The sequence below is a fragment of the Chrysemys picta genome, chromosome 14, assembly GCF_011386835.1.
Source record: "Chrysemys picta bellii isolate R12L10 chromosome 14, ASM1138683v2, whole genome shotgun sequence".
Lineage (NCBI taxonomy): Eukaryota > Metazoa > Chordata > Testudines > Emydidae > Chrysemys > Chrysemys picta.
In genome coordinates, this window is record NC_088804.1 from 36,161,592 (window position 1) to 36,176,451 (window position 14,860).

The following is a 14,860-nucleotide window of genomic DNA, read 5'->3' on the forward strand; positions in this document are numbered from 1 at the left end:
TTGTGGTCTCTGTGTTGAAATTAATTTGTCAAACTAAAGTGTGAAAAGCCTTCAGTGTGTTGAGAAACAAGAGTAGTGCACTGATGCCTGTATTGTGATTGCAGATAAGCCTGAGAGAGATCCTTGAATTTAACTTCCTATTAATTTCCTCTATCCTTCCTTTTGAAATGGTAACCACCACCTCTATAGTTTTTCCTCTTTGCTGCCCACCATCCCCATTTAGGAATGCATCTACAGGGCTAATAAACCCATCATCTTATTTTTCCCCTGGATTTCAAATGTTGGATATTAAACCAATAAAAAAATCTTCAAATTATATTAACTGGCAGATTTAAACTTGCCTGAGTGTGGAGAGCCAGAATTAAAACTGAAATGTCACCTTTAACCCACCTCATTGTACAAAGGAATTGCAGCATATAAATTCTACTTTATGCAAGAACACCTAACATCTGAAGATTCAGTCTATGCGATCTAGTGTGAACCAAAGACAAACGATAGAAGTTACAGATGGAAAAGACCTATGAGGTTGTCTCGTCTTTTCCTTTGCCAGTGCAGGACTTTTACCTGCAGGTATACAGTTTTGAGTCTTATCTCTGAATTTCTTTGCTTTGCTTAGGTTGAATCAGGCAAGTAATACAGCTTTTCATCGTTTAACTTTTGTTTCATTTTTAGAGGATATTTTTTTTCAAAAAGAGCAAACATCTGGCTCTGTTCTGAGCGGTCAGAGGAAAAAATTACGTGGAAAACATTTCATTTTAGTGGGGTTGCCAAAAAATAAATATATATCATTCCCATCTCAGTGCTTTTAGGATGTGTTGTGGCTGGTTTTATTTTAATAAGTAGTTTTTACAGATAGGAGAACCAACATTTTGCTGGTTAAATGAAAACAAAAGCCAAAATTTCTTAGTAAAAGTAGCGAATTTCTACCAGAACAAGTACTCATTTTTTTAAGAAAAATATAATTTCAGTATTGACATCACATAGAGCTGTACATATTAGCAAAATTTCACTATGTATGAAATTTATGAATGCTTCTGATGTGAAAATTAGTAGTTTTGCACTGCTGTAGTCAAAGGCTCTTTTCTGGTAGTCCAGGATGCATACTGTATGCATGAAAGGAGCTTTTAATAGTGCTGGTTAGGGCCTGATTCTCTTCTGACACTGGCGTAAATCAGAAATATCTCCATTGAAGACAATAGACATACAGTGCTATGAAACGTACTTAATAATTATACCTAGATTTGAAATGCGAGGAGACACAGGCCCACCTGTATTGTGAGAACAATAGCTTTATTGTGAGCCCCTTAACATTTTTGATTGACCAACCTCTAGTAGAAGAATAGTGCTCTTATGTTTAAGGCACTGGACTGGGAGCCAGAAGATGTGGATTCAGCTCTACTTTACACATCTTGGGCAAATCTAATCTCTCCGGGTCTGTCTTAGCCCACCGTCTTTTCCAACTTCTCGGAGACATCATTAACTCAGTAATGTTTATGAGATGCTCAGATACTCTGATAATAATGACAATGTAACACCTGGGTCTTACACCTTATTGTGAGAAGGCTGACTGATGGCTGAGCACACATGAAGTCAGAGGGCACAGCACAGAAATCTGCCCACGCACAATGAATTGCAGGTTCAGTACCTAATACCTCGCTATATAGATAAGACCAAAGCCCCACCCACAGTTTATACTTAACCTTAATGAAAATGTAAGTCATTGGCCTAAATGTCAGTGAATCAGTACAGTTATTTGGATCAGTATATTTAAACTAAAGATTCCAGAAAAATAAATGTTGAAAAACATGTGACGGTTTAGAAAATATAGATTGATAGAGATAGATAGATATGTATTGGGAATGTAAAATAAATAAATACTTGATAATACAAAAACAACTAGTTCCTTAAAATCTGTGGTGGTGGTAACACCAGCATTCCATAGAGGTGAAACAGACATTTGAAGAGATTAAACTAGGAGCCCTTTCTGTGGTGTGCATTCAGAAGAACATTTTCTTTTTCCATTTTTTTTTATTTGGCAGAGGTAAATGGTAGTAATATAAAGTACTGTGTTTGTTTTCTGGATAACATTGTAACATCAGGTGTGTAACTTCAGACAGTTTTCTGAATTGTTCTAAAATAGACTATGCCTAAAAACGAGGACTGAGCAAATGATTCACAGAAAATAATTTACTGGACAAATTTAGGCTGTTTTCCTGCTCACAAAATGTCCACAACAAATCATGATTCTGTTTTCTCTAGCTTAGCTATTTTATCTAGCTATGCTTTTCTCTCTCTCTCAATCACTGTAGTATCTGAGTACCTCAAAATTACTAACACATATCTTGGTGAATTATATTTTTTTATAGAGACTGATCCTAAACAACTTGCTACTGGTAGTCAATATGTGATTTCTGAAATTCAAGATGAGTTGGTGGGTTTTGATTGGCCACAAATGTCACATGGTGTTGCTTGTGTTGCTTGATTGGATGAAGATAACTCTTATTAGCCAGAGGAATGTTTGAAGAAGCCACTGGGGCTTTGAATCATTCATGTCCACCATAAGATCTGTGCATACATGGGTTATGCACGCACAGACGGGGCATGTACAAAAGTGCTTTGAAGATTTAGGGTTGAAATGAAAATTCAGGGGCAGTTTAAAGTGATATTTATCTATATATAGCATCAGCACAGCCAAATCTGACAAATTTCTAATTGATTTCACTTTCTTCCATGGCTGCTGAGCAAATTACTTTCCTCTCATTTGCATTCTATTTTAATAACGAGTTTTTAGGGATTCTCTCAATATTTCATGTTGGGATATAGTTTACCTAGAGACCTAAGTGTCCCTGGACTAATTATGTTCATGCTCTACTTTTGCAAGACTGCTCGCAAACTGAGCTGTATTGCTTTAGAAGATGAGAGCAGACTGCTTAAGTAGTTCTCCATTGTTTTAAAAGGTTGGCTGGCTCTCATCTTTGATGTATTTCATTTACTTTAGTACTATATGTGTGAAAACTTAAAGAGGACTACTCAGTCGGTCTGCTTCAAACATTTACTTGTCTGTTTTATTAAATGAATATTTTCAGCCATTCAGTGGGATTTAACAGCTCAGTGCTTGAGAGAATTCTTTCCTACATACTTATTTTACTGGACATCTTCCCCTTCCCTCCTATTTCCCACTTTAACTGAAAGAGAGTGCAGCTTTATATTTATTGTCTATCAAAGCTGTGGTGATGTGACTGTATTACTTAAAGAAAAAAAATATATCCAAGGCCTGTAATATGTTTGCGCTTTACTGTAGGAAGTATAGTCCCCAAATTAATATACTCGAAACAAATAATAAGCAGGAATGTTTATGGAAGCTGCTTTATTAGGTAGCTGCATAATCACATTGAGCACTGGGTAATAAAAAGTTGTAGGCTAGCTTTCAAAGTTTCCCTCAACCACAAAAGAAGCATCACTACTAATCCATATAGGACTGATGTGCTTTGCTATAAGTGGAGGTCACATGCATATTTTACACTAAGAATTGCCCATTGTATAAAAGCAAACAAATAAACAAATCAAGAAAAAAGGGTTCAACGAAGGAGGAGGAACTTGATGAGTTAAAAAGATGAAGGCCAGATCATCAGCCAGTGTAAAGTAGTGTTACTCCAATGGAAGTTCTGGCCAATTTATATTTTTAATTAACAAATTACTTGATAGCGCAAGTGAAAACATCTTTAAAGTAGGCTGGCAGTACCAAAGAGACTTCCCTTTGGAAATTATTTCAGCCTCCGGAAGACCTGGTGTGCCCTTTAGTAGCTGATCTGCCTGAACTGACATGTTTCTCCACTTCCTTGCCAGGCTTGGTCTCAACCGTTTGTATAGCACTTCTGTCATTTTAATTCATGAAATTAAATATTGACATTGGTGTTTAAGATTTTAGTGGAGTTGTAGGTACGACAGATTCACTTCAGACATACAGAATTACTACATGCTGCATTTTTCTTATCATTAAGAGTCTAGAAGTCATTTTACTAAAGCAAATGACAATGAACTACATGGGTGAACCTGTGAACTGAATATTTTCCATTGGAAAATCATTTACTTTTTCTTTCTTCTAGACCCTTCACCCTTGTATGTATGTTCAGTTAGATGACGGATTCTCCCTGGCCACAGGCACACCTCCTGGCTCATGCAAAAAATAGGTTTCTTGGTTGCTGAGATGAGCAAACACATTTTCTAACTGGGGCAGATGTTTCATCTTTCCAAGTCTAGTGGGAATTTGGGGAATAAATTTCCCTTCTTTCCTAAGAAAAGCAAATGCCTGTTTGGCAAAGATCAGGAACCTATATCTTCTGACACCTGCAGTAAAGCTTATAGAACATCTTGCTACACTGAGATTTGACCTAGGTCTCATTGGGAAGTGGCTATTAAATGATTATTTTCTATATGCCCAAAGAAATATTAGTAATTTCCAAGGGCGTTATCCAAGTCCTATTGAAGTCCATGGAAATAGATTTGGAGAAGGCTCAAAGAGAGCATAGTTCTGGATATTTGGAAAACTCACACACACTGGGACACTGGCAAAAACCAAATAATTTATTTGAAAACTTCTGTGGTGTGTTTTTGTTGTTATAATTTACATTTAGGCTACAGCAGTGACTATGTATCTAATCCGTGCCCTTTTCTAGAGGGTAAGCCCAGGAAATAATTATCTGAATGTTGGTGAGGTGACTGTGGTTATGATGTTATATACCATTTCCCTACTAACTCTGCAACAGTATTGAGGTTTCAACAAACCCCATGTTGTAAATGTGGTTTTTTAATTATGCAAAGATTAAATTCAGTGTTTCCGATGAGAGGGTAATTGAAGTTTTTCCTCTGAAGAAAATGGCACATGCAAGCAGTGAACTGTAGAATCCAGTTTTATTAGCTGTCCTACTGTATGTTAAATTAGAATTGGTACAAACACACATCTTAGATAAAGTTCATCTCCATGCAGAGAGTCAGCACAAAGCTTATGCACCATTAATTCCCAGGAGGGTTTCAGTGGGACTTAAGTGGTGTATAGGGCATGTACTGTCCCTCTGCACAGGGCTGATCTTTGTCTCTTGGGAGGAACAAAGCATTCAAGGGCTGTTTAGCAAATGGGTCCACGTTCTGGAATTTAGTTTTACTGTTCTGTTCTGTTTCTTCGAAACAAATAGGAAATGGCATCAGAAAACCGCCAAGATATGAGAATGGTCAGTGCCATCTAGGTACCTCCACTACAAGCTGGAGGTACCTAGATGGGAGTTGTTGGACAATGAGCTCTTGGAAATCAGGCCCTTAGGCAAGGGTATGAACTATAGGGCTTTTTTGGTAAGGTAAGGCAGGTTGAAATATTGGGCTTCAAGAATGGCATGTGTGTTCTTTCGCCATTTTCTTCCATCACACACCCTCGAATAGAGAGTGAACATTAGATTCGCCCTCTAGGAATAGACAGGTGGCTACTACCATTGTATAAATCCATAACACAGACACTTAAGCAGGCTGTTTAAAATGGATTGTTACTTTCTGCAAGTTCGTTTTTAAAAACTATCCATTAGACAAACCCTTATGATTGGATAATGATTTTTCTTTTTCGCAACCGCATCACATTGTTGACTCGTATTTGATTTGTAATCCACTATATCCCCCAGATCCTTTTCAGCAGTACTAGTACTTTCATCTAGCTATTTATTTCCCATTTTATAGTTTTGCATTTGAGTTTTCCTCCCTAAGTGTAACACTTTGCACTTAGTTTTACTGATTTTCATCTTGTTGATTTCAAACCAACTCTCTAATTTGTCAGTCATTTTGAATTCTAATCTTGTCCTCCTAAGTGCTGCTACCCTCTCCCAGCTTGGTGTCATCCACAGATTTTATAAACATACTTTCCACTCCATAATCTGAGTAATTAATCAACATTTTGAATAGTACCAGACCCAGAAATTAACCCCGCAAGACCCCATTAGATACAGTTTGACAGTGAACCACTGGTAACTACTCTTTGAATATGGCTTTTCAATCAGTTGTGCATTCACCTATTGAAATTGCATCTCGACCCCTTTCACTTGTTTGCTTATGAAAATATCAAGTGGGTCTGTGACAAAAGCCGTACTAAAATCAAGATATATTACATCTACTGCTTCCCCACTATCCACTAGGCCAATAACGCTGTCAAAGAAAGAAATTAGGTTGGTTGGTTTGTTCTTGACAAATCCATGTTGACTTTTCCCTATAACTCTATTATCATCTAGCTGCTTACAAACTGATTGTTCAATATATGTTCCAGTATTTTTCCAGGTATTGAAGTTAGGCTGACCAGTCTATCATTCCCTGGGTCCTCTTGATCCCGCTTTTTAAAGATAGATAATATATTTGCCCTTCTGCAGTCCTTTGGGACCTGATCCATCCTCCATGAGTTCTCCAAGATAATTGCTAATGGTTCTGAGATTGCTTCAGATAGTTCTTTAAGTACCCTAGGATGAATTTATCAGGCCCTACCAACTTGAATACATCTATCTTATTTAAATATTATTTAACCTGATCTTTTCCTATTTTGGCTTGTGTTCCTTTTTCTTTGTTGTTAATATAAATTGTGTTGAGTATCTTGTCACCATTAATCTTTTTAGTGAAGACTGAAGCAAAGTAGGCATTAAACACCTCAGCCTTCTTGATATCATCAGTTATTAGCTCTCCTTGCACAATAAGCAGAGGATCTACACGTTCCATTCTCACATGACTCTGTAAAGCTAGTTTGTGTACCAGATACTTCCTCCTCCTCCTCTATCCCCTTTTTGCTTTTTGTCACTACAGATTCCCCTTACATATCTTGATTCCCCAGCTGCTCTATTAGGGCGGTTCTGCATCTGGGAGAAAGAAGTTGGGGATGGATGAGGTTCCAAAGGACTGCAGAAGGGCAAATATATTGCCTATCTTTAAAAAGGAGGATCAAGAGGACCTGGGGAATGATGGTCAGCCTAACTTCAATACCTGGAAAAATACTGGAACATATATTAAACAATCAGTTTGGCATAGCTAGGCATAAGGGGAGTTCCTGCCCATCCTGCAGTGGGAGTGGGCAAATTGGGGGCACCCCATATTCTGACAGTTCTTGACCAGTGGAATGGTCTGTAAGAGACTGCTCTACCCAGTGTCACTTAGAACAGCCCTTGGAAGGCATTCCATTGACTTGAATTTCTGTTGAATTGGTTCCTTAATAACTGTTCTTAGAAAGCTTTGTTGAAACAATACTGTTGAAATTCATCCCTCTCCTATCTTTCCATTTTCATTCTTCTCTGTCCAAATCAGAAGGGCTTGATTGTCCCTCCTTCTTTGAAATTTATTTTCCCACCAAAATTGAAAGTGAAACCTGTTGGAAGTTTGTCAGGTTATTTTTTCTTATAAGAATACCAAAGAATCTCATAAATTAGGAAGTCTGACCCATACCTTGAGCAGCACCGAAAAACTGGTCAATATTATTTTAAATAATGTCTTTCTTTTGTGAGCAAGTGTTGGATCTCCTGAATTACAGCCATTACAGCTGATGGCTCTCAGATCAGAAAACGTACCTCTTTTGTGACAAGGAATGACGCTTTTTTCTAGTGTCAATGCCAAGGCCTTGTAAGCAGAGCACATTAACATTCAGTGGCCAAGAAAACAGAGATGTTAGCCTTTAATCTTGAGGCATAACTTCATAGGTGTATTGGTCTGGTTATGCAACGGACTGGGGGTGTTCAAATACTAGGGTAATGGGCATGGTGTGAGTACCTAAATAGAATAGTCCAACTTCAATTCTCATTGAGGTCCAGTGTGAGTTTGAAGGTGTTCAGCCGCTTAAGAGCTGAAGGAATTGGCAGGCCTCAGAGGACTGGTCTCCTCTGTGCTGTATTAACAGAAGTATTGTATGTAAGACATAGGGGGTAATTGTCCCACTCTATTCGGCACTGGGGAGGGCTCAGCTGGAGTACTGTGTCCAATTCTGGATGCGACAATTTAGGGAAGATGTGGAAAAATTGGAGTGAGTCCAGAGGAGAGCAACAAAAATGCTAAAAGGTTTAGAAAACCTGACCTATGAGGAAAGGTTAAAAAAACTGGGCATGTTTAGACTTGACAAAAGAAGACGGAGGATGGACGTGATAACAGTCTTCAACTATGTTAAGGCTGTTATGAAGAGGACGGTGATCAATTGTTCTCTATGTCCACTAAAAGTAGGACTACAAGTAGTTGGCTTAATCTGCAGCAAGGGAGCTGATTTCAATTAGCATCGCATTATTGATTTCAGTGAGGCTACACTCATTTATCCCACGTGAGCATCTTGCCCACTACTTTGGCTCTTCTTAATTTCTGCAAATATTCCAGAGTGTTTGTGAAAATGCTACATTTTAAGTGACTGTTTGAGAATATTCTTGGAAAGCAAATTTTGAGTTGGCAAACTTTGATATTCACACTGGAATAGAAAAGTTGGGTGAATTCGATCAGGGAACATAAACTGTATCATGTTACCTCTGTGTGCCATCAAAATTAACTGACACTCAAATATTGAGTACTTGCTCTCAAGATACAGAAGAGAATTATTTGCAGCAATTATTTGGCACATAATTTGGAAAAACATATATCTCAGAGAACTGAAAGCAGCTCACAGGCAATTTACATGCAGAAGAAGCAGCAAAATTAAGCCAATCAATTAATCATAGTGCATGGCTGATGCCGCTCTAACCAACAATGCTTAGAATAGGATTGTCCTTGTCATCTGCACACCTGAAGCTAAGGATGGCTACAGGGCTGTGTTGAAGGCCAGATCAGAAAATGAAGAGGAAGTGTACAGCCTGCAAAAAAAAAAAAAAAAAAAAAGATAAAAAGAAAGAGTTCCATCAAGGGCTTCTGGTCACATCAAAATCCAGAAGAATGAAGCAGTACATCATTTGTGCTGTCCCTGGAACCTATGGAATGAACAGTTTTCTTTGTCTCACTGTTGCCAGGGTTTCATTTGATAGACTACATGGCTCATAAAGAAATAACCTTAACTCCCACTGAAAATCTTGACAGCTTTCTCTTGATAAAAAATAAGTCTATTTTTTCCTCAAGAAAACCAGTACAGATGGAATCTCCACCTGCTACAGTTAGATGAAAAACGGCAGGGTTTTTTCCCCCTAATGTTTCTTAAAAGTGTGTATGTCTGTGATTGTGTGTATGCATGCACAAACTCAAAGCTTAAATTCCATAACCCTACACAGCAGAACCTTAGCCGTCAGCTAAAACCCTCACTTAAATTGCAGCCCAGTGCAATTAGCTTCTCAGCCAATGTGCACTCTCTAATAATCTCTATGGCCCATTTTACCATTCCAGTAACCCAGTAAGCCTGATCATAAGAGTTGCGGAGCACCAGGGTCTCCAGTCGACTTCAATGGGAGTTGAATATGTTCAGGATCTCATCTTTCGTTGGCTCTTCCTCTCGTTATCAGTTTGGTGACATTCCAATTAGGAAGAGCAGCTGATGCAACTTTTCAAGGCACATTTAAATGCATTTCTTTTATTTGGTTGAAATTGCACTGGGAATATTGCATGAGTCGCTGAGCAGAGGAACTAAATTCTAGTTGGTAAATGGGTGAGTCCACTGGGAATTCGCACTCAGAGATAGAAGGTGAGGGGCATGGGATTTTGTTTTTTTTGGGGGGGGGGGGAGTTGTGCGATTGTTTGCAGGTGGAGAAAAATTTCAAAATGTGACCATTACATCATAAAAATATATTTTATTCTCCATGAGCACTGCACAGTAGGAACTGTCAATACTGCATGAAGCAGGGGTTTGAAATATATATTATGTTACAGTTATATTAGAATCCAGTCGAGAAGAAACTAGCATGGAAAAAATCATGCTCAAAACTAGAGCTGGGCAACCTATTTAGAATGAATGATTAATGCAACACATGTAGCCCCTATTTCTTGTTCACAAGCTGCTGATGAACCAACTAGGAATTTCCTGACTGTGTTGGGATTCATAATTGTGTCCTGAAATTTTATTTTCTGAAGAAATTTCAGCCTATGGATTATCCAGATATTGAGTGTTATGATTATTGTTTATTTGCCATGTGTGACTGGCTGTCCTTAGCTGGAGACCTCCAAGAGACTCCTAGAAACTCAGAGTAGATTTTTGATTCAAAAGGCAGCACAACTTCGTGTGAGTCATGGTTGAATAAAAGCCCCTTCATGATGCTGAGAGGCATCGTATTGCCTTTCAGAGACGTGAAATTTATTTTTCACTATCACCAGAGGCATTTATGAAAGACTGGCCCAAATCTGAACCCCTCATCCAAACACATCTACACAATGGTGGTGGTGCTCAGGGAGTATCCATATCCAAACATGGATCAGAATTTTGTGATTAGCATCTCTGCCTTTAATAACCATACCTGAACACCCAAACCAAACCATCCCAAATGTTGTGGCAGTTTGAAATTGGGATGGCATTAGCCCTACCATCCAGAGAATTTTCCACTTCAGGTGATTGCATCCTTCCTAATAAGATTCACTCTATTGTTAAAATGGATATATGGTATCTTCCTTTCCACACTGTATTAGTATATAGCATTACTGTATTCTCTTTAGTTAAATTCCACCCCAAAAATGACTGAAGTTCAATGGTAGATGAAGTCCTAGTAGACATCACAAAGCAGCATGTTCTCAAAATTGGGAAAGAATATAAGCAAGTATGGATGATAGCTAAGCAAACTCAGGAGAAAGTAGTGGGGAAGGTGAATACAAAAGCAAGTAGAAGATAGCCAGTGGCTGAACTCTGTTCTTCAGCTCTAGAGATTGTGCATGTTCTCAAAAGCCTCTCTCCAGGTTCTTATTCTTGTTTCATTTCCCTCCACTTATTTTTATTAGAGGAACATATGTTGCGTAATTTATATTTTGCCATAGGGTATGGTAGGCTGTTATAGGTTTCCTCGGGTTGCTTTGTTGTGCTGCATGTAATTCCCTAGTTAGTGAAATTTAACATTAAATTCCATTCAAATAATGCAAAAGTAATAACAACAAGCAAATAATTAGAACAAAATCAATTTTATCAAAACTGATATGAAAGTCAGTTTGTCTGAAAGGAACAAAACAAATACTCAAAAATGAGTAAACAGAAATAGCAATCCAGCATCCAAATAATACCCATTGTGTCCTGAATAGGCTGCAGGTGTTTATCGTTAACTGGCAAAATGATAAATAGGTGATCAAGGAATAGAAATTTAACATAGATTAGACAAGCATATTCAGTAAACACATTCGTCTCTTTTGATATGGGTGTATGACATGTGTCTTCATGGCCCAAGCATGCAGTGATCTCCACACAAGCAGATCCTTCCATCTGCCTGGAGCCCTGTTGAGATTGGGTCCAACTATTGTAGGATCAAGACCCTGCGTGATTTGACGTGAATCCTTTCAACAGCCTTGTGCTTTCATTCTCAATTCAAACACAGTATTTTCAATTCAGTGAAGGTCCCATCCAATGCCTGATGGAGTCAATGGAAAGACTCCCATTAACTCCAGTGGGTGTTAGAGCAGATCCTAATTGCTTCTGCTTCTTTGGGTCTTTTGCAGTCACCTCTCTGATACAATGTAAAGGGTGACAATCTAAAAAAGGCAGAGTTATGCATCAAGGTGTAACACCTGCAAACATTTGTGTTTTTAAATTGGCTAAAAGGAAAAATAAGAAGTATACTTTGTATTTGTCTGTATCCTTGGTTTCCATTGTCCTACCACGTAATCAATAGAGCAGCTATTCCAAACCATAGCTTGCAGGGAGCATAAAGTGCCAATAGAACTATAATTTTTAAAAGTGCATATTCTTTAAAAAGTTGCCTGTTTTTCCTGCACTGATCATTGGTTAAAAAAAGATTATTGGTTGGTATTTTAATCTCACTTTACACAGGTGTAATTGACTAAGGGGCAAGGTACAAGAGGATCAGGTCACAGGTCCTGTCTCCTGTTTTGAGCTCAGATCTCTTGACTATACACTGCTAAAGATCCTTAAATGCCAGAAGTGGCATTTCTCCCATAGATTTCTGTCTTCAAATAATTGCTTCTGAACCAGAATGATTTAGCTGCAATTGCTTAATAATATGCATGCAACCCAATGAGTAATTCGATGTATTTTTCCCCTAAGGAATAGTTAAAGAATGCTGTGATCCTGCTCAGTAATAACCACACACATTTCCCATCACCTAGGTCTGTGAGAACTCCTGACATTTGAAGCTGTCCTACCGAGTTGCCATGGCAACAAGAAAAGGAAAACATCAAATCCGAAGATCGCAGTTTACAGTTACCGTTCTTCACTACTAGGCCTCAGTTGCTCCAGATTCAATTTAATTTGCAACCTCACTTAGTCTATCCGACTGTACGTCAGTGTTTGACAACCTCTGCCCTTACTGTTGTTCAATAATGGATTTCTCTTGCAAGATGCAAGGTTTATGCGAATTTTCACTGAATGTTAAAAGACCATGACATCTCAACTTGACCTTCTGGGAGCTGAATATAGAATGACTCCATTTTTTTCTATCTGTTGACTTGTTGCTATTCAACTGTTCAAAAACAAATATTTTGTCTGTGGGTTGGTATTTGTATATGTATGAATGTATGTGTGTATATATATTTATATGCAGAGAAGAGATACACAATAGGGTTAGCTTTTATGAGACAGTTGCCTGAAGTTTGGGAGGAACAGGGCAGAGTAACAGAGCCACAGGTGAGTTATAATTGTCCTATCATAGCTAAACCCATTGTATATGCTGTTTATACAATGGTGTAACACAAAAGGCAAGAGCAACTGCGACTATACCATTAAAATTGCCGCGTCAGTGATGCCAGCTATGCCAGGGCCAGTCCTCTGCAATGTCACTTTTTACCTCAGGCTCTGTACAAGAGACGCAAATTCCCAACACTTTATTGCCGATCACGATTTCTTTCCTTCCGCCACAGGTGGTACTGATGAGGCAGCAGTGAAAGCAGCTTTTCACACCACATTACAATGACAGCAGCCCTGGGAGATAAGGAGGCTGTGATTTGCAAGGGGGCTGAAAGCAGTCAAATGCACTGTGGGTCATTATCTAGAATATTGGGACACTCTGGGCCTGAATTTAAAGGGGCTTTAACCCAGCCTCTCTTTTTGCTCCTGCCGATAATTATTTGCTGGCGCAGTTGAGGACATTTTAAACTTCTTAGTGCCTGATCTGCAGGGGCAATCAGGTAGGAAGATGTTTACATGTCAGAAGGCCTATGCGAATAGTAGGAGTAAAGGGATTTCTCAGATGCATTGATCATCTCTCTTTCGACTCCCTAACCACAAAGGCCTGTTCTCAGCTCTCATTGATATCCCTGAGCACAGTGAGGAAAATAGATGCCCTATTGTATAAATATATTCATATATACACACACATACATATACATGTACACACAGTTTTCAATTAAAAGTAACAAGATCACTTCTGTGTGTGTGTGAAATAACCACACTTGTTTGCAAACATTGAATTAAAAGGTGTTCATTATGTATGAATATTAATCCTTTTTTTATTCTGTGAGCATGTAAGGTAAACAAAAACTTCTAACTGTATCAAGATGACGATCCTGTTAATAAATTGTAAATGATCCATCAAAGCTCACACCAAATTTTTTATAAAATTAACACACACACACACAAAAATATACTAGTGACAGACTGTGGCTTTTACTAGAGCTTGCCAGTAACTAGGGTGAGGTAAGTGTCTTAGAATATTTTAATAAACTTGCTTATTTAAAGTTTAAATAACAATGCTTTCTTATGCAATAGAACTTCCCAGCTGCATTTTTGGGTTAGCATTTTTACAGTACTTATGGGTCATTCTGTATGTTGTCATTACTACAGTGAGATTATACACATACCTTCCACATCATGTATATGTTTCAATATTAAAGCTTTTTGGAAGTATAAAAAATAAATTCCAAACACACATTTAGTTTTTCATGATGTTACACTAGATATTAAATGTGTATTGGTGGTGAAAAATTGCTGTACAATAGCTTTTCTCTGACTTCCTGTATTATACCAAATATTACAACAGGTCCTTTTAAACTAAAGTAATAATAATAATTATTAATAATGGTGACAGCAAAAAAGTTAGTTTATGTTGTGGACGTCCCTCAATTTTTAGTTTTTTTGATAAGATATAAACTGCCTTGATACAAAAAGCTGTTTTTTTCTCTGAGAGCTTAACTCTTGAAGTCCTCACCCAGGAAAAACTCCCACTGACCTTGCTTCTTTCACAGCATATCACAGGTGTCTGAGTTACCACAGTAGTACTTAGAGGTCAATGGGAGGTTCTTTTGAGAAGAATTTCAGAAAGGTTCATTAGGCCACTGCAGGCCTTTAAGCAGGAAGTGCCTGATCTCAAATGTTACTCTGACCTGAACATGGGCATGCTTCCATTCCACATCTTCTGCCCCAGGCATTGTGGTAAGCAAATGCTGCTGCTTTATAATCACCAATCACTTATACATATAAACAAGTGTTAAATGCAAAGTTTGCAAAATGAAAATAGATGAATGCGAAATACATTGTGGATCTTTCCCAAAGAGGAATTGCATCCCATGCCTTGATCTACTAAACTCTTCACTTGAATGTAATGGAAACGACAACTATCCTTCCACATAATATATTTTTCTAATGGGATGCTTCCTCCCCCCTGCATATGGGCATCATTCAAAGTCTGCCAGTGAAAAGATTCCCATTGATTTGGCTGCGCTTTGTGTGAGTCATTATGAGAAGCTATCCCTGCTTCTTGTTCAAAACCTAGCACATTATGGATCCTCCTAAGAGGGCCCAAATCC

The 14,860-nt window shown here is 38.1% G+C and overlaps 1 protein-coding gene across 1 annotated transcript in view; it reads left to right on the top strand.

Annotated features, from left to right (window-relative positions):
• Window positions 1–13,985, top strand: part of CDH13 (cadherin 13) — a 752,462-nt gene extending 738,477 nt beyond the window's left edge. The window contains exon 14 of the mRNA XM_005292303.5: window positions 12,227–13,985. Within this exon, the coding sequence (XP_005292360.1) occupies window positions 12,227–12,234 (8 nt within the window). The 3' untranslated portion in view covers window positions 12,235–13,985. The remainder of the gene's footprint in view (window positions 1–12,226) is intronic.
• Window positions 13,986–14,860: the final 875 nt, after the last annotated feature.